The sequence below is a fragment of the Phoenix dactylifera genome, unplaced genomic scaffold (genome assembly GCF_009389715.1).
Source record: "Phoenix dactylifera cultivar Barhee BC4 unplaced genomic scaffold, palm_55x_up_171113_PBpolish2nd_filt_p 000194F, whole genome shotgun sequence".
Lineage (NCBI taxonomy): Eukaryota > Viridiplantae > Streptophyta > Magnoliopsida > Arecales > Arecaceae > Phoenix > Phoenix dactylifera.
The window spans coordinates 458,512-479,922 of record NW_024067718.1 but is presented as its reverse complement, the minus strand read 5'-3'; the positions used below and the strand labels follow the sequence as shown (position 1 = coordinate 479,922).

General features: G+C 38.4%; 2 protein-coding genes across 2 annotated transcripts; both read right to left on the bottom strand.

The window, feature by feature from the left end:
* Positions 1-206: 206 nt before the first annotated feature.
* Positions 207-2,996, bottom strand: LOC103717045 (galacturonosyltransferase 8-like). Its single transcript, XM_008805275.4, has 2 exons — positions 1,486-2,996; positions 207-769 (listed from the first exon to the last, which is right to left on the bottom strand). The coding sequence occupies exons 1-2, from the start codon at positions 2,878-2,880 to the stop codon at positions 494-496; spliced, it is 1,671 nt and encodes a 556-aa protein (XP_008803497.2). The 5' UTR covers positions 2,881-2,996; the 3' UTR covers positions 207-493.
* A 6,148-nt stretch (positions 2,997-9,144) lies between these two features.
* LOC103717046 lies at positions 9,145-12,722 on the bottom strand. Its single transcript, XM_008805276.4, has 2 exons — positions 12,268-12,722; positions 9,145-12,157 (listed from the first exon to the last, which is right to left on the bottom strand). The coding sequence occupies exon 2, from the start codon at positions 10,651-10,653 to the stop codon at positions 9,433-9,435; it is 1,221 nt and encodes a 406-aa protein (XP_008803498.2). The 5' UTR covers positions 10,654-12,157; positions 12,268-12,722; the 3' UTR covers positions 9,145-9,432.
* Positions 12,723-21,411: the final 8,689 nt, after the last annotated feature.

The window sequence follows — 21,411 nt, the reverse complement described above, 5'->3', positions numbered from 1 at the left end:
GTAGATAAGTAATGGGCATAAAGTTTCTATATGGAAGTATTATAATCAATGTCACAAAGAGAAATGACACCAATAAAAAAACAAAATACATACTTATAATAAGGTCATGGCATTTAGATGTGTCATTGCCAACAAAGCACAGAGAAACACAAAAAATGGAAGTTAGCTAAATTAGAAACAAACAAGCTTATTATTTCTTAAGCATATTACAAAAAATATAAGGGCTAGGAGACCTTTGAAAATGTTATTAGATAAGTCTAATGTATCAAAGATATAACACTAGATGCATGTGGATAAAGACAAAAGATTTTTCAATAGAGAGCTGAAATATTACAATTTCGGAGAAACTTTTAACATGTCTATGCTCGATGAATAAGAGCATCTAATCATTTGAAGGGACTGCAACAAAATTTTAAAAACAAATACAAGTTGCTGAACCGTACACCATACTTCTCTGGTTCTCCATAGAAGCTTTGGCTATGCACATTCTCCTTTATGATGCAAAATTGCATTGGCGGATAAACTCCATATCGTAGTCCACATACTTTGTCCAGAGGTGTCGAAACTGGTTCATGGCAATATCTAGCCAGGGTTTCATATTCCCATTGAAATGCACAACAGCAGCATTCTTTATCTCTTCCATGCTTATGCTTGGATTATATCCAAGCCCAAGCACATGCCAAGATTTGTCCAAAGGTTTTGTTGTCGAGTAAAATGTGATCAAACCTGGTGGCAGGGTTCCCAATTTCCACAAGGTTCGGTTCTCATTCTGCAAAAGTTTCAAACAACCTCCAGATTATCCACATATGAGATGCAATATAACATTAAGGGACCAAAGAACGAAGATCATTATCAAGAAGATTTTCATATAGAGCCTCCTCATGTTCTAAAATCATCCAGCATTATAGCTCAATCTTGATAGGCATTGGAATACATAAAACAGAGCATGTCTCGGTATACATCAATTAAGATTGGAAAAGGATCTATTTCTTAGGTAAAGAAAAGTGCCATATGAGATCTATGTCAGAGTGGACTAACTCAAATATTAGTTTATTTGTTTCTTTCCACTAAAATTCTCATATTAAATCATCAATCAAGGATTATATCTACATTCTTCATAGTAGAAAATTCTTGTGGACAGTTTTTTTATGGATAATATCTTTAATATACAAACACAAAGCAAGCCCAAATGAACACAATCATATTCTTACAAATGAAAACTTATTAAAATTATTGATTAACTACCAATGTGGAGACACTTCCTAGTCTAACCCAATTTAGCACTTCATTGCATGTAAGCTGGGAAGAATAACACATTCCAGTTATAAAATACTAGTTTTAATGTCAAGCTTATATTTTAGTTTTTACTAGCTCAGAATAATAATAAGCAAGATTTATAAATATAAAGCATGTAGACAGCCACAATTTAATCATATAGTAAGACAATCCACCAAATGGTAGACAATTTATAAGATACCCACTTACCAGATTCTGCCAGTAATGGTACTGCTCAGTACACTTCTCCTTCCTCCATGCATCAAGATCGAAGAAGTTCATTCCATATGCCCAGCCGCAAGCCTTTGGATTGAACCTCTCCTTGATCAATGGGTGTGAGAAGTTCATGTACTGGGCATACCGGTGGAACGACCCGAAGCACGTCTCCACCGCCCCATTCACCTTCCCTTCCATGTCGATCTTCCATAGTCCCGTGAGGTCCCGCTGCACGACCACATCATCGTCCAAGAACAGAATCCGGTGCAGCTTCGGGTACATCTCCGGCAAGTAGAATCTGAGATGGTTGAGCATGGACAAGTACTTGGGATTCCTGAACTTCATGTTGGTGGTGTCCTTGGTGGCATTCTCGAGCTTGTTCTCAAAGTAGAACCTTTGAAGGTTGGCAGACTCGAGCTGCCGGAGGACAGGCACGTAGGAGGAGTTGAGGAACTTGTAGTCCTCGACGGCCGTGACCTCAATGTGGGCGCCATTGTAGTCCTTGAGGCGGAACATCACCTGCATGGCGCCGAGGTTCATGCGGTCCGTGACGACATGAAAGACGTGCTTCCAGGGCTCCCTGGCGTTGCGGACGGCGGAGTTGACGACGACGGACGCGGCAAGGACGTTGTCAGAGAAAATGGCGTAGTGGTAGAGACGAGGGTCCGCGAGCTCGGGGGGAGGGGAAGGGGGGTCCGTGTAGCGGTCGGGGCGGGCGATGCGCTGCTCCATGAGGCGCATGGCGAGGCAGTGGAGGCTCTTGGGGATGGATTTGGCGGCGATGAGACTGGAGAAGGCTCCCTGCTTCTTGGCCTTGGAAAGTTGCTCGTTGACGGCAAAGATGGTGTCTTTGAGCCTTTGGATCTTCAGCTGGTTGTTGAAGGCGTCCTTGGCATCGGAGATGAGCAGCCGAGCGGCGCGGATACGGTCCTTGACCTCGCGCTCGAAGCGGAGGAGGGCAACCTCGTCGAGCGAGGCGGCGGGGTCGAGGAGGGGCCGGTGGGCGGCGAGGAGGGCGGAGAAGTTCCGGCTGAGCTCCGCGAAGAGACGTACCTGCTTCGAGTTCTCCAGCTTGAGCTTGCGAGCGTACGAGGCGTACGCCGCCGCGAGGGCGGCGTGGTCGCCGGTCTGCTTGCGGATCAGCTTCGCGCGCTCCCGAACGGGTTCAGATCGGACGGCGAGGACCGATCGCCGGAGTAATGGGATCCCGGAAAAGTACGGATCTGATGATATCTCCGTGGCTCCGTCCGCCGCTGCGGATGAGGAGGGGGTGGTGGTGGAAAGGAGGAAGAGGACGGCAGCAGCGAAGAAGAGGGAGGCAGCGACGGGGAGGAGGAGAGAGAGCCCGATCCGGCGATAAGGGATTCGTTTTCGATCGGAGATAGCCATTTTTCTTAGGGTTTTGAGGGTTTCGGATCGAAATGGAGTAAGAGGAGAAGAAGGGAGTGGGGAGAACGCTGCTCGATTTCGCTCGAGCTTCTCTCAGTAGGCAATAATACTAGCGTATAATTAAACTAATTAATTAGAGAATAAGATGTACTTAGAACATGGTTTAGTGTTAATTGATAGTTAATTAATGAATCTTAGAAAAAGTGCTCGTTATAGTATCTCGCGGACAAGTTTAGATTAACGTGAGCTGTGAGAAAAGAGTGGGAATTGGCCAGCTTTCGGGTGGGCTGCCATTTGGGCGATGGAGCGTATGATTGGGTGGGTGACAATGAGTGGAGATGTCGCGCGGAGGAATGGAAGCGGAAGTGGAAGGCCTTTGTGCTTGAATACCGACTTTCAGATATGGTTACGTGGCTAATGACGTTTGTAATTAATATTATAATTAGGAGTGCGGGTGGACCGTGGACCGGTGGGCGACCGGTCCGGCCTAGCGTTGACACGGACGGGTCGGATATGGGCCCATATGTTGTCGGGCCTTCTTCAGTTGGGGCCACAACTCATTATGATATAAGGTGGTGTTTAGTTGGACCATAAGAAATATGTGAACTAGGAAAGCTAACGAGGGTAGTTATGCTAAGCGTTTATGAAATAACTTGATAATTGAAATAAACTATCTAACATTTTTAAAATGATAAAACTACCTATAATCTATTATAGTATAGCTTATATAGCAATATTAATATTGAAATATTGGATGATGGGGGTGTGACATCGGTGATCTTTGCTATTAGATATGATCTAGTATATCTAAATTGTGTAACATTAAAAATCATGTGATTTGAAGACTTCTAGTCTATAGATGAAATGGTTAAAAATTAGATAATTTAAATTTAACAAAACAATACATATTTTTTGACCACTTGACGTAGGACAAGAATTTGTTTATTGTTGTCATTACTTGACTTGATCTAGACTTGACCCAACCTATTGCCACCTCTACCTGCCATTGTAACAATTTCTTCCACTACTATCACCTAACCTGAGCTTGGTTAAAGTTAACCATAGTTGGAAAAAATCAAAATGCCCTTTAGGGTTTGTTTGTTTGGGGTAGGCTTATGAGATATTCTGACAATTTTTGAAATCATTTATTTGAAAAAAATGATTGCGGAGAAAAATAAATTTTACCATATTTAGTTGGTAAAAAATTACTCTAAAAAATATCAACGGAAAAATATTACTATGTTTGGTTCGAAGTAACTTATATAGGAATATTGCCAAATTTTCAACAATACCCTTGAGTAAATTTAAGTAATAACATTTTTTTCTCAATCCATTTATTAGCTATTCATAGCCCATTATATAAACATTATCAATATTGGCTATTTCGAATATTGAAATATATTTACATAAATTAATAAAAAAATTTAAATTAATAATATATATTAAAAATATATTTCTTTTATAAACAAATTTTAATATATTTTGGTTAAAAAATAAATATATTTATTATTAATAAAGATTATGTTAGATTTATTGATAAGTAATAAATATTTGTTAATTGTTTATTAATAATTAATATTCATTAATAAATATATGAATATATTTATAATAATTAATATAATATATTATAAAATTAATACTAATTATACAGTATAATTAATATAATATTAATATAGTTTTAGATTACCTCCACTCGATAATCTAATATAGAGTTTTTAGTACATAACAACTTAAAATTTCAAAACTCTATTAAGCCTTTGTAATGTTGAGTTTTTAAACTTCAAGATGCAGATTTCAATTTGAGCATAATGTCACATTCATAGTCATGAGACACAATCTTAAAAGTAGATGAGGCAATCATGAAGCCATGCTAGCCATAATACCATAAGGGCATAAGGCATAAAAGGTATTAAAAAATGTTTAAGCCTATTTCAAAGGCATTAGAGCTCAATATAACCAAATTTTAGAGTTGGAATTTATTTGTCTGGCTTCTCTCTAGGCATGCCACAGAACTTATTGACCTACTGGCATGAGACACAATCTTGAAAGGAGACGAGGCGATCATGGAGCCATGCTAGCCCTAATACCATAAGGGCATAAGGCATAAAAGGTATTAAAAAATGTTTAAGCCTATTTCAAAGGCATTAGAGCTCAATATAACCAAATTTTAGAGTTGGAATTTATTTGTCTGGCTTCTCTCTAGGCGTGCCACAGAGCTTATTGACCTACTGGCATGCCACCAGCACTAGAGCAGCTAGAAAAGGAATAATCGAAGGAAGGATATAAGAGTAGCATGGGTCTAGGTGCCTTGATCTTCAAGAATTTTCGCCTCTGTCACACCACCATTCGAAGAAGATGGATCTGGTTAAAGATAGGGTATAGCTTAGGCTACAGTAGTAAAGATCTAAATTAGCAATACTCCTAAAGTAGAGTCCTACTAGTAAATAAAGTATAAGGTAAAATAAAGCTAAGATAGGATAAAATAGAATTTTGATATGTTGGATATCCAAAAGTTTTTTGGGAGTACAACTCTACTTATTTATACATAACAAAATAACTGTAAACCAACTGCTGATCTCTGTAAACTGCCCTGTCGCCACAAATCTCAGCAGTTCCAAAGGTTCGCTCCCATGATCCCACGTGTAGTATAACTACGAACCAAACCACAAGCTAACATCCTTCGGGCTGTAACTCGCACCCGTGCATCGTGGTTGATCATGACCAGATTTTGATCCTTCAGCCTATTTATCTATATTATAACCGAATTCTACGTCTTTGGCTTGTGCCTTCACATTTGGTGAAATTTATCACGGCCAAAACCGGTTATCTCATCAAGGGTCATGCGACTTTCATCTGCTTTGGGCCTGCCTAATTTTGTCCACATGGCGCTTGCCTACAGTCTCCAGCTAGCTTGTTGAGATGGGATATAAACAGAAGTACAAACAACAATCTATTCTATTTGTCTTGGTTCTGTGAATTAGATCACAGGATGCACACCTTTCTAGGGAAAGGTGCTTCAAAATTCTTTCAAATATTTTGGCTAATAAATTGTTCATGCAGAGCAAAACTACTTAAGAGCTATTTGAGAGCATATTTTAAATAATACATGGAAAGTTGGCATCTTTCAATATTTTAAGTGTTCATTTTGCAATAAAGGTAGCTGATCTCCACTTACCATTCAAAACTTCCAGTGTTTATACTCCCATGAATTTATCCAAGGCACATTCTAGTTTGAGCTTAAGTAGATTTAAGCCTATGTAATGTTGAGTTTTTAGTACATAACAACTTAAAATTTCAAACTCTATTTTCACATAGTATTTGTTTTACCTTCTCTCTTAGAATAATAAATATAGAATCCATCATTTATTTCATTATCTTTATATCTAGTTTTCATATCAAAATAATAATTTGATATGAAATTTATTTTTTCATGCTAAATTATCTCCAATCAAAGGGGCCTTGATGAAGCCAAAATTTCTTCCTCTCCTTTCCTTGTCCTCTATCCACTCACAAGAAAGGGTTCCTCCAATCCTCTTCCCTCTTGTCTACAATCCTTTTGTTGCCATCGCCTCCTTGGCTATATTTGCCATCTCCTTTACTATCTACGCCGCCGCTACCTTTTTTTTTTGTTGATACTACGAAGACTCACACTAATCGAGCATGAGTACAACTAATAAGATCATAAAAGTAAAGTTGATGGAGAGGAGATGAAACAAACTTGTGACTCTCCCAGAAGATCTCTTCCGAATGATGTGTAGCATAGAAGGCGACCCAGTCAACAGCACTGTTCTTCTTCTGATAAACATGAGTGGCCTGAAAAAAGCCAAAGCCTCTCGAGAGCCTGCATATGTCCCGAAGCAGTGGGTGCCGGTCATCATTCCTGTACTGGCCTTGAATCCACTCGATTACCATAGCCGAATCTCCTTCAAGGTAGATATTGTTCGTACCCAGAACTAGTCTCACATGGGTGATGCCCTCCTATGTAGTTCTCAGTTTTGCTTCGATGACAGTCTCATCGAAGATGCATTGACCCCCGGCTGCGATAAGTCTAGAGTCATGATCTCCTATTACAAAGCCCACTCTTCCTCCGTCTCCATCCTCAAAAACACTACCATCAAAGTTTACCTTAAGAAAGCTAGGGAGTGGGGGCTTTTAGGAGACAAAAGCAATCCTGGTCACTGCAAAAGTTGAGTGAAAATTTCAGATATCTCTAGCCGACCCAAGTAATACCACCATAGTAATACTAGTAAACTCTGCAATATAAAGTAATGCTCTGTTCACCACTATCCTTGGGTGCACCCTTCTGTCCTTGAAGATCCGGACATTTCTCTCTAACAATATATGATAGGCCACATAGGCACATCTGATGCCCTACTCCATAGTGATAGGCCTCCGCAATGACTCTTTCAGATGGCCTAAGAAGTCCTCAGTTGAGGCTGTAATCCACAACATATTGGGTGAATCCATAGCACACCCCCAAATTTGAGACGCTTGTAGGCGACCAAAAAGAACATAATAGATTCCTTCATGTGAGGGCACCCCTCGCATACTAAAGTGACTATCACTCCCCTCCTAGCCAGCACGCCTCTGGTCGGCAGGCATCCCCAGACCACCTTCCATACAAATAAGGCAACATGCGGGCGTCACCATTACCTTCACTCCTATCATCTCCACCCCACCATTTACTCCATCACCCTCGCAACATCTGCTCTATTCCACCATATCTTCGGCTTATTCCTCCTTAATCCACATCATCGACCCTACCTTTGTCCATCCAAAATCCCAACCCTTTCTTTGCCCTCAAGGGAGGTATTTGCTTGATGATAAGGTGGTCACGATAGTCAAGAAGGGCCAATACTTCGCTAGCATTAGTGGGATTACGACATCCATTTTGCCAAGCTCCTTCAATACATTAGATTTAATTTCTATATCTATAATCCATTTATCATTTTATTCCCATCTATTGATTTTGTCCTAAGCTAACATAGATAGAAGTTGTTGGAAAGGATTTGTAATTGCTTGCCAAAAAGCTTGAGTTATCTCTTGATAAGAATGACCGTCCAATAAGGATTATAAAGCTGACAAGATAAAGAAAACATGGCCAATCTCTGAGAGGCATTCCTCTGGGTCCCATTCATCATGCGTTCATCTCGATGATTGGCTCACAAGATTGCGTCTTGGTGGTGGTGCACGGCCATATTGGTGCACATGGTGTAGAATATAATTTCTTCTGGGGAAGCAGTTAATATATCACTCCAAAAAAAAAAAATTTAGGTCTAGTCCTACCTTCTGGTTTGAACAAAGAGCCATGCTCATGCTTGAACCCGAATCTAGATCAAGCCAATATTAATAATACTTCCATGAGAAAGAGTAAGCTCCTTTCAAAGCTTAGATGTCAGTTCACTTATTTTTCAAATCCAATACTGTGAATTGTTCAATTTCAGTATTTGTTGATTGATATGAAGTTCCTAGATAAATTACTTCGGTAGAAACACATTTTGGGGATCACCATTTGGAGTAGCATTCAAAGGAGAATTTTAAGTACAATATTAGATTAGGATAAAGAATTATTGCATTGAATGAAGAATTGCGATAAAACAGAGGTTTAGATAATGGCTAAGTTAATCTTCATGAAGAAAAAGGAAACCATCACAGGCTAAGCAGTTGCATCACGATGTGCAATGCCGAGTTTGCGACGAGTTATCTACCTTCATTAGGAGATTAGCTAAGTGTCTTGCTTTGGTAGGTAGTCGATCTAATGGATAGAGAGAATGCTGTTAGAGCTAGAATCTGAAGAAGCTCTTTGCATCAGGTGATGCTTCCAAAGTGGAAGACATGGAAGAACTTTCAGCATGACAAGGACAAAGTGAGAGTAAAAGAATGGACTCTTGATGGGCTTCTTTTGGGAATCAATATGATCACGAAATATGGGAGTTTGTCTGTATTTCTTGGGGATCAATTATGTGGACTAAAATTCACCTTTCTTTGCACCTGAACTCTTGTCAACTGTGGAAACTCCACAACAAGAACAAACAAGCTAAAATAGTTGTTTGGAAATGGATTGAATCAGCCTGCATGCTAATTGTTCATAATCTATTTGCTATTCAAGCATGAAAATGGATCCCCATAATGTAAAGATGATGATGATGATGATGATTAAAGATCGCCATTTACAAGATAACTGCTTGATTTCATTGTCAGAATTGATGGTAAACATATGACAGCGTAAGCTTCGGCGTCACGGGAGATGTGGAAATACCATGGTTATTTATAAATATTTCTATTTAGATTCATAGGGCTCAAGATGAGCACAATTTTACAAAAATGATCCAAGAGAAGCCAGTAAGTTGTTTCAAAAGTGAAATGGAAAAAAGAGAAGAATTGATAGCTAATAGCTGGGAAAAACATTTATCTAGAAAACAAGTTACAAGATTCTATATACTATAGACATGGTACCTTAAGGTGTTTCTATAGACTTGGAGGCCACATATCAAGCTTATTGTTTAACTAATATCTGCTCATATAAACTTCTTATCTATAAGTTGCTCAATTTCATCCCTTTCTGCTACTTCGTCTACCGATATGTTGAAATATCGCCATTCCTTTCAAGACCTTGGATATCTTCATCAGATTAGGTTTCCCCACTCCCAAATTCATCTTTCTTGTCGATAGCCTTAATGCTTGTAGGCAACACAATTGGCCGACCTCTGCCTGATCTTCCTCTTCCTTCTCAACTTTCTTTTCTTTCTTTCCATTGTTCTTCAGCTTATCATCCTTAGAAGCACTAACCTCATAAGCCTCCCAAAGCAGATCCATCTCTTCACCACTTTCGATGACTATTCGCTCCTCGCATAGCTTATATGTCATTCGCTCCTCGTAGAGCTTGTAAGCTAATGTCCTCTTCCACTCTTTCTCCTTTCTCATAAAATTATCTCTTTGAAGGTAGTCGGAGCTTCTATATGTACTCTGATTTCTTCTTCTTGAATTAGATCTCATAAGTTCTCCTCCTACATTGTCAGCAGCTAACTCAAGTATCCTGCTTGAGTTGTTGAGCTCAAAAGCTTTCGACAAATCCTCTGCAACCCTGCTGGTTAACTGTGCCTTGTTAGCTGCACCTTGATCTCCAATTCCAAAGGTTGGAACCAAAAGCTCACTCTCTTTAGAGTCCTCCAAAGCATCCATAAACGGGCTCTCTCCTAATTCACTATTAAAACTTTCATCTCCAATTCCATGGTTGGAAACCAAAAGCTTGCTCTCTTGAGAATTCTCTGGAGCAAGCTTAATTGGGCCCTCTTCTACTACACAATGTCGACTAGAATGATTGCAGAACTCACCCATGGTTTGGAACTCCAACTCAAACAACCCATCACCATCCAATGCTGGCATGATCGGATCTTTGAAGTACGGCCTAGCATCGTCAGTTGGCACAAGAACCATCAACGCCAGTTGCTCTAGTAGCCCGACTGAGGAGTCACCTTCGAGCTCTACCTTTAAAGTATTAAGTACAATAGAGCAAGTGTTTCCAAATAGCACATGTGGTGAGAAATGGAAGCCATCAAGGTGGGGGGAGATGGTGAGGAGGGCAAGGAGGAGGAGGGAGGTGGAGAGGATGAGTGGAGAGAGGAACGAGAGAAGCCGGAAAAGGTAAGGGAAGAAGTAGACAAAGTAGGCCGATTGGAGAGGGTGGGAGGCTAAGAAGGAGCAAAAGGAGAGCAAGTCATCTAGTATGAGGCCCAGGAGGAGGCGGGTATCAGAGTTGCATAGTTGGGTCATGTCTTCTTCGCCTCAGCTTTCTTTGTTGTGTGGTGGGGGAGGAGGAGAAGAAAGAGATGGGAAAGAGGAAGAGGTAAAAGAAGAGAAGGTAATTGTGGTGTTCCTTTTCCTTCTAGTAATGAAGGCAGGGAAGGAAAGATAATTCAGCGTGAATTGGGCTGGCAAAGGTGGCGTGAATAAAGGTGGGATGGAAAAGACTACCAAAAACACCTTTCAGAAGGATAATGTTTTCCAAATTTGTGCATATCTTTCCTATCTTATGGTAAGAATGGCAAGGTAGGATTTTATAGATATGGTTAATAGTGACAAACCAAGATGGTAGAGAAGCATTAAGAAAGCCAGCTATGATGATCACAACCTTCTAATCTCTAGACTTTATTGTGGTAAGAGTCCACAAGAGTTCAGAGGTTGAAATCAAAAGTTTGGAGGGATGAAAAGAACCAAGACAAAGGAGATGGGAGGCAAAAGGAGAGGTAAGATGGAAGGAGAAGGGATGGGGAAGAAGAGCTTGGAGGAGTTGCGAGTACATGCACATGAAAATCATTGGTGATATTCCTCTCTCTCTATACTCAAGTGGGAGTGCCGTTGAGCTCATGCACAAGTCTTCTACCCTTCAGTCCTTAGTCTTTGCTTTAGCTCTACCTAGCGGCCCCATATGTCCCCCTTCTTTTTATTGATTTGGTTGCATGGGATTCTCTCCCCACCACTGCAACCACCACCTATTTTTCCGTTCCTTCTCATATATTTAGTTTTGTTCACATGCCAGCCTATTAAACATACTTTGATAGCATAAATCATATACTGCTTTTGCAGCGCCTAATATTTTATAAATTGTAGGGTAAATTACAAAAAAAATAATTAAGAATTACATTTTTTTTAGATTAAATGTAAAATCTACACTTGCATCTAGTTAAATTAACACTATTATTAAAATCATTTATTTTATATAAAAAGTCAAAATTACTTTTGAATAAAAAGAATGATGCACATATTTTCTTACCTCTTTAGATGGTTGTTATATCACTTAAGATTATTTTGATTATTTTTGCATTTTTTTCTGACATAGTATTCCAATCCCATCTACGATTAACAGTTTAATGAACATTCTGCTAAGTTATGGATTAAAGTGTTGGATAAAATTAAACATCAGAAGAAATAAGTATAGATTTTTCAAACTATTGTGTGAGTATAATTTACCTCTAATCTTATAAAGATTTTTATAATTTATTCTAAATTATATCAACGGATCTTGCTGAATGTTATTAAGCACTCCCAATTTCAGGGCAGAAGACCGATCACAGCTCAGCTGTAGCTTTGCAATATTTTCCATCGGACTGATGCGATTAGTGGTAGATTGGATGGTAAACGCATTGCCAAGTAGAAAATCATTCTTGTACTCTTATCAAAATTTCACTCACAAGGACCTCAGCAGAGACTTACCTCCTCAAAGATAGCTTTATAAAAGATAATTGGCAGTTTGCTGTATATGAAAAGCCACCAGCATCTGCGCAGAAAAGTATGTCAATTTAGCTAGAGATCTGATTGAGCAGCACACATAAAGATGATGAAACTTTGGATTCCATGCAACATGTGAAAAGATCCATGGTAGGAGACCTTTCGCATCCTTCCACTGTGACTCTGAGGTAGGTTGCGAGCTTGCCAACAACAACCCATCAGAAAAAACGACCCCTTTGGTCCCTTTGGCGACCAACGAGGGGTAGTGGGATTCAGCATTTCATTCCAGCAAGGTCCACATGCCCTGCAACCAAACAAAAGAAACAAGCAGGAATAGACCACCTCCAGTTTCCTCTAATATATGCCAATGACTCCAAAGTAATCTTTGGATCAAAGCACAACTGCTTAAAAACAGCTTACTCTAGTAGAAGAAAAGGTTTAACAGCTGTTAAACTATCAATTGACCATCAAAATTCGGGTATATACCCATGTCAGTCATCAAAATGCATTAAAGTTTAAGCTAGAAGGAGATGGTTACAACCATAATCCAGATAAATTCTGATGTCACACAACCCTACACAAGCATATCCATTGCCTTTGGTCAATTAGGCAGTCTTGCTCACGTAATTCTCATTCTGTCATCACAGGCTTGTTCTCAGAAGCCTTTGGCCTCTGCTCCTTTGGCTTTTGTTCTTCAGATCTCCTGTTTCCAGTGAAAATGACAAACGCTCAGAAAACAAAATAGCTGTGATGTCAAGAATCTAGTGCAATCAGTGATTCTCCAATAAAATAAAATGGCAATATATCAACTAAGACAACTAGACAAGATCCAATATACACATTCCCCTTTTTAGCGCACACATTTTCGAAACATGATTGAAAAAGCTGGCTCATTCTAGCAAATTTACTAAATTTATGGCTATGACTATCTAGATAGCAGCTCTCGCTCGTATCTAAATCTTCTTGAAAAGGTGAGGGGCCATTAAACCTCAAACGAGTCTTACAAAACAGGTTTTCTACTGTTCTACAGTTGCATACAAGCAAAGTGTTAAACTAAGTGATATGACCAGAAGTGCATATCAGGACACAGCCAGAAAAGAAGCTGCACAGCAGATGCCATATGGGGCCCCAGGGGGAGGGGGGGGGGGGTTGGTGTAGGGTTTTGGGGTTGTGAGGGGTGGGAATAAGAGAGATAACATGCTGACAAATGGAAGTCTGGCCAGTAACAAGTAATGACCAAGAAAATGGCAAGATTACATCATGTCAATAGGTTTCAGTTAATCTAAAATTCTTGATTTTCGTTTAAGGTTCAAATCACATATCGGTCTGTTTTAGTTTAGGCAAAGCGTTGTTCTCGTTCGTTCAAAAGCAAGAAGTTATATTTCATTAGAAAATGCTTATGAAACTGCAGCATTGACACTACTTCCATCATGGAAAACATCCAGTTTTGGTCATAAAAAGTGTGATTTGGTAGGATTTTAACTTTTTTTAGATACTAGGTTCACAGGAATTCTATTAAGATCTTCAGGCATTTTTTTTCTAATACATGACAAACAAGAAGATATAACCATCTTGCAAGTATATGAGAGATCCAAGTATTCAAATCCACTTATTAAAGACAATAAATGAATTATTTTTTTATATCAAATTTGTCATAAAATATTTCCTATTTATTTATCTAGAGCTACTTACCTAGCACACTCTTGACAGACCCAAAATTCATGGCATTGATGTGTTGGGACCACCAACCACATAAGGTGGGCTCAATCCTAAAGAATAAGAGCAGTCTTGGGTGTTCTGGAAGTGGGTACCTTAGGTATTTTTCTTTTATTATTGGTATCTTATGTGCATTTGTTCTCTATGAGTATTATATTTCATACTTCTCTACATTCCATTTACTTTCAACATGTTTATTTAAGATTGAGAAAATCAAACATCTGAAATACAGAACTTTCATCCAAACTAAATCAAGCATCTGGAATGCAGCATATTAACTTCATTCAACTATATTCCTAGGCAACCCCAAGTAAGCATCCAATAATTGCTCATCATTTCATTGAAATTTTACCATATCTTTGTGCAAATTCCTACTTCAAGCAAATAAGAGCACAAAATCAAACATAAACTTACCTTGTTGTACAAATATAATATTGTTGCACCAAGGAAAGAGTAAACTAAAAGGCTTGAGTTGCCTCGAATGCCTTATGAGACAGGTTACCGTCATCGAGTAATGCATCTTTTCCCAAGGAAGATTGTTTTTTTAAACTATCACAGGGTAAATCTTCGTTGAAACCAAATATTCTAACCCAAATCAAGTCTGAAAAATGTTCACAGATCTTCAAAATAGATGCCAGCCCCATATAAAAGGAACATAATTGCACCTGTTTAGTTTAAATAAAATCAGTTTCCATATGTATCCCTAGATGTCATGGTGAATGATTTCAAATGAAGGCACAAGGATTTCAAGATTGGAACTAATAAGGTTACGTATTACTATCACAAATCTGTTCTGAAACAGACTCAAGCAGAAAAGCTAAAATTTACAGGCAAACTGGACTAAATTCCAAAGGTTAAAATCTGGTTATAGATTTGAGCAACGCTAGAAACAACATTTCAAAGAGAAAGGCATAGGACAAAATATTCATGCTTTCACTGAGGTGAGGCATAAGCCTCAACAGTTACCTCAATGAGTTAATAATCAACAAAAAACATCATGAGAAACAAAGCAAGGTGATGGATGTGCATGTTGGACTAGGACTTGGTTATTAACAATGGTAAGCATTATAAATTAGAGAACACCAGATGTAAACAAACCGTAGATGGTTAGCACACAGTAACATCTTATGGTAAGTAGCTCTAAAGTTGTCCATGACAGCATCATGCAAAGATTTTGTGAAAAAGATAAATCCCTCCCCTTTCAATGGCCTTGCTGACATGAAACCACAATCAGGGTGCCTTAAGATTTGTGCCACACTTAACCTTTGACATATATGCCTCACTATCTACAGCCTCGCCCATAGGCCCCAAAACAATTTTGAAAAGATTTACCCAGAAGGGTGAGATGAGGTAAGCCTCAAATAAGTCAAGTCAAACAAAGGGTCCAATTATGAGCTTAAATTGGATTGCAAGAATGGCAGCGGAGGCAAAACAAGGAAAGGAAAAAGATAGAGAAGGAAAATGGTAGAATAGCAAGAAAGACAAAAATGGTATAAAGAGCTGAACATCTTCCCATCTCAATCAACTTGATTTAGTTGCCTAAAGCATCCTGATCTTACTTTTACAGTGTCGCTAGGAATTACGAACAAAACAAACAGTAAACACAACTTCCAAGTCATAACTTGTTAAGGTGCCAGGCATTAGAATATAAGTTAGAAACAAGAGAAGGAATGAAAATAATGAGACCTTCTAAAGTGTGCTAGAAAACAGAGTTGATAATTTTTAATAATATGATCAAAAGAACTCACTTTTTCTTATATTCATAAATATTACTAGCACTGAAAATATATACTCAGTACCCATAAAATCCCAAATCCTGTTTCTTGCTTTTACCAATGTAAATCCCTTAACAATTGCTGACCTCATATCTATATCCATAAGTATTGCTCCCTTATGACAAGAGGGTTGGAATATTGGTTTTTTCCAATTTGGCACGATTTTAGATATTTATACCTAAAGACTTAAACTTTTGGTGCTTTGTCGCCTCCGGCTGTTAAACTATCAGGGCCTTGAATAGAAACATCTAAATTTTTAGTCCTTGGCCCTTTTATAAGCATGCCAAACTGTCAAAAACAATGTGTATATAAATTCAAAAAGAGGCACTAGTGTGTATATAACAAGCACAAGCATGTGTCTACACAATGCATAACAGAGACTAGAATATGGGCAGGCCATAATTTGGAAGTGATAGTGAAACTACTACCCAGGAATTAATTTCCCAAAAAAAATAATTGAAAGTTCAAACTACGTAATACCTATTACTTTTCGTGTGCATTCTTTAAGAAGTAAAAGGGGGAAGGAGAAGAGACAGAGAGATCTTATATTGGCTAGTTAAGGCCTCATGGTGTGAAAGATATCTATAGTGTTTTACAATTGTGTGCTGGGTAGATCTTGGGCACTTATATAGGACCAAGGAACTCAAATAACAACTTAACTATCTTTTTTGAGTGAGGTCCTGGGTCATTACAAATGGTACCTCTATGGGATCTCATATACTCTCTCTATTTAAGTCAAAATCTAATTAAATCAAATCACAAACACTACAACCGGCTCATGGTCAATCCAAAAGTCCTGTGTTGTAATGTTCCCTAGCCCACATAGGCCAAATGCCGAATTTACTCAGATACTAGTTGTAATGCCTAGGATCTCACCCAAAAAAACTAGCCATAATATTCTTTGGAGGTTCCTTGGCCTTGTATAAGTATGCAAGATCTCCTCCATAAATAACTGACTAAACTAACACCCGCACAAGTTCTTACATATACCTCTTATTTAAGTCCTAGCATCCTTACAAGACTAAGGAGATCAAATTCTAAACAAATCTAATCACAAATACCACGACTGGCTCATGGACAAGCCCAAAAGGATCTAAAGTGCAATTTCCTCTAGTTAAAATGGGCCAAGAAGCAAGTCCGCTCCAATACCATTTGTAATGATACAGAACCTCACCCAAACAGACTAACCAAAAAGTTATTATTTGGATTCTTTCGCCCTATCTAAGTACCCAAAATCTTCCTAACATACAACCACTATAGAACTAAACAAACACCCGCATAGGTCCTCACATAGACCTCAAACACAATAAAGATAAAGTTGACTTCATCATTAGATCCAAAATCTCTTGATAGCATCAATGTTTATATTTCACAAACCCCATCCATGAGCTTAGTACCTTCATATCTAGCTCCTCCAAACATCTTGTCTGTTGTCAACTATCACTTCTAGTACAAGTGGGAGAAGGATATGAATTTAGTAAGTCCAATCGACGGTCTCTTACTTCAAGGGTGTTGCTTATGTCTTGTTTAACCCATGGAGCAATAATTGGCTCAAACATCATGCTCTAAATTAAATCAAATAATGATAATTTTCTCATTAGGATATGCATTACCCCTTATACTTCTTGCCAAAAAAAAAGACTCGCCATTCTAATGTTTATGTTTATGTTGGCATAGGTACCTTCCCTATCAATTATCATCTAACGCAACTTACTACCAGGTTTTGCTTCCAATTAGGTCATTTTTTGGCTTTTCTATCATCATAGACATTTACAGAAAGGATTCTTTTCTGCTTTATTAATATCCAATGAAAATGAATACTTCTTATAACTTTTAATGCACACTAATCATCATGATCTCTAAAATGCAAAACTAAAGTTTTTGCAGTAGTAAAGATGAGAGGTGTGTGATTTAGAATTAGCTTCCATTATATCTATATTTTTCATTATTTCACCCTTGTCATTCAAGTGTGTGCAGTCTAGACTTTTGATAATCAAAAGGCTTATAAAATGGAGAGGCTAAATGGATGGATCATAGGTGACAATTCAACTTTGAAATACAAAGTTTTCTTGACATCTATCTTTAATGCCTCAATCTTAACTCTTATTAACAAAGAAGGATCTCCAATCTTGAAATCCATAGTCTTATTGAATCCTTCATGCACATCAGAAGATCACTTGTTTCATACCAAAATGATGAAATAGTTAGTTTATCTTTTGAAGATTAAGGCTGCATTTAGTTATTTTTAACACTGGATAATTCTCGCATGTTCATTTATTCCTGGGTCAGTTATCCCTTGTTTGGTTGAAGTTTGAGGATTGTTGGGATAGTGTGTGGGATAAAGTGAAAAAAAGTTTGAGGGAGAAAAGAGAACTTTCCATGTTAAACTTATTTTACCTGGAGAGGTGAAATAAGCTTGTCATGGTTATACACCTTTTTTGTTGCTGAAGGGGAAAACTTTTGGAGATGGGCAGAGTTTGACAATGGGAGAGGGGTGCACTTAATACTGACTATAGATGTAATTTGTTCAAATTCAAATCTATTTTACAGCAAAGAGCTGGAGGGACAGTAGGAGAAGAAGGTAGACTATCCAATTGAAGAAGAAAAGAAATGCATAAATGATCTAACACTTGTAACTTTAACTCTAGTTACTATTGAATCTCAAATTTGATCATAATTTTTTGTGCCACAAAATTTGATGTATTGTGTCATAGGTCTTAGATAGACCTAGGCAAAAACCATCCCAGCTTGCTCGACCCTATTTTTGCCAAACTGAGTTAAGGTTTTCAAACTGCTTTTTTTTTTGGGTGGGGGGGGGGGGGGTGTTTGCCACTAGGACTACATCTTTTAGGCCCAAATCAAATGAAGTCATGTTCGAGCTTGCTAAATTTCAATCTAACAAAGCCCGTCCTAGCCTAATTTTTGATCTTATATAAATCTTATATATAAATTATAGGATTTACAAAAACAAAATTCTAATCTAAATTCCCTCTACCCTTCTCTAGTCATCGCCCCTACACACCCCCTACCCCATAACCCACCCTACCCTTATCTGTCCAATCCCTCCCACTTCCTCTCTCTAGCCCCCTCCCAACGCCAAAGCCTCTCTTTATCTCTCTGTTCGACCATCCTGTTGATCCCTCCCTTTCCTCTCCATCACACCACCTCCCCCTAGCTGCCAAAGCCATTTAGTTGATTCCAACCCCTCCTTTCATACCCATTCCTCCCCCCTCTTCCCGATCTGGTTGTTGGAGCCACTTGGCTTAGGTCATGCTTAGGTTAAATCAAGCTAAGCCGGACTTTTCTAGGCCGAGTTAGGTGAGGCCTGGGTCTCTATTTTATCACCAAGCTAGAGGCTCCAATCCCAGTCAAGCTTAGGCCAGCCTATTTTTATTGGTATAAAGTATCGGCCCACCTTGAACCCAACACTGGCCGAGAAATGCTAAGGTTTAGTTTTGGATGCACAAGTCCCTACCATTTTATAACAAAGAATTACTCTAAAGATCTTTCACTTGAATTACCTAGCATTTCATGATAAAATGGCACCTAGGGGGCTCAACCTTTAAAAGCTATCATCTATTGACATATTGCTGTTCTTTTTATAAATAGTGATGGCAACAGGTCGGATATGGGTCGAGTAGGCCATTATCCGTACCCGCTCCATACTTGTCTCGGGACAGTGCGGGGTGAGTTGAGTTAGATGAGACGGGTTGGACGGATCAAAATAAGTAAAACTACAAAAATCATTTTTTTGCATACAAATCTTTTTTTTTTGTTTCAAGGAGATTTATGAAGAGTTAAATATATTCAGATCGGGTTCGAGGCAGATTTTACCATTATCCATACCTGTCCCAAATCTGTTACGAGTCAGCTAAAACCCACCCCATTAGGGTGGTCAGGTCAAGTACCCAATGAGACAGAGTAAATTTCCACCCATACTTATAAGAAAGTACATGTCAATAAACTTGACATGATGACCATTCCAACCATTGCCCTAAAATTATAGAAGGATTGAGCATATGTTTATTTCCACTTCTTTAATTTTTTTCAAAAAAGAGGGGAAGAAGTTTCCTTAATTAAAATGTACATCACAAGCAAAAACAATGTCCCACTTGCTTTGGAGGTAAAAGCAGCATTAACTAGGAAAAAAGTGAGATCTACAAGCTTCTGCACTTCGATGTTAATCCGACATGATTGTTTTCTTAGTTTCAACATTCTTCTTTCCATTCATTTTTAATGATTTGCTGTTAGTGTGCAAGTTTTTTGACAAAGAAACTTAACCAAAAACTCACACTGATATTCGGAATTTGATGGAGCTCAATTGGATGTGCAGACAAGAAAATCTTGGGCGACTGTATGTGATTATGTTTTGAAAGAAGACAATGATCCTTCATAGCTTATCCTGATCTTAAGATGTGCCAGAATCTAGTTGACATCATAAACAAAATAGGGATTTGCTAAAAAATTGCTGCTAGCTTCTCACGCTAAAACCTTATCTGCAATACCCTAAGCATTAAGATGTGCCATAGCTTCTCTACCTCCTCCCCAACACATTTGGAAGTACCATGATCACAAATGGCCATCTTTCTTTCCCGACGCAATACATACCCTAACCATAGATCACCAACATATATTTAAAATTGTTAATTTTCCATGACTGAGAGCCAACCCTCTAACGCCACAAGACAAATATTCATGGAGGAATTTGGTACAATTCCCTTGATTCATATCTTTTGCAACGCTTGATTCGTATCCTTTGCCTTTCTTATGTCTCTCTTTCTCTTCAGTAATAAAGATCATAGATAACATCTTATAAAGAGATTTTTCACTACAATAAGATATAGCATGATACCATTCCCAAGTGTCAACCCATCACAAGTTGGTCACCTCTCCAAGTCTTCTTTCTCCACAAGAAGAATTATTTTCAAGGAAAACACATAAGCAGCAAAGTTTAGCCACATACCAACACATCATATGCATAAAACCAACCAAACATAAAACCAACGCATACATAACAGTCCCATCCGCACAAACTCTGACCCCAAGGGATTTTATTAAATTTTTTAACATATACACTCCCAATTTCTTTTGTTGTTCATTTTGCATCTCTAAAATATGCAATATTTTAAACTTTATTATGTGATTTTCCACCGAACGTCCCAAGCCATATCCATCTCTATAAGTTGCCCTGGCCCACAACTCCAAGTTTTCTTTGTGAATAATAATCATTTTCTCCACGATAATAATACTTATATTATCATCCAAATAATGTTTTGAGTTAGAAATGTTATTCAAAAAAAAAAAGAATTTTTTTTCCTAATATATGACCATCCACCCTGTGCTACCCTCCCATTGTTTAATCCACCAAATGTAACCTATCCTGAAATATTTCTTTAACACCAAATCGCGAATTTAATATCGACAAATAGAAAAATTTCAGCTACCAATCAATCAGAAACGATCGGACATCAGAATCTTTAAAGCTCCAAGCATCGAAAACATGGAACGAAATCCAAATAAACGAAACAAGAAATAGAATCCCACAAGCCCGAGGCACCGATTAAAGCCACAAAATTGCCTGCATTACATAGCAATCTTATAGATAGAGATTGAAAGAGCTGACCTTCAGATAAGGGCTTCATCTATAGGAAGAACAGGCGATTTTATTAACAATACAAAGATATAATGACGAGAAGTAGAGGAGAAGAAAAGGAGAATACCTCTTGTCGAAGGAGCCTCCCTTCTGGCTGAGGAAGGAGCGGAAGAGAGGGGAGTTCACGTCGTAGATCATGGTGTTAGCCGCTAGACTTTG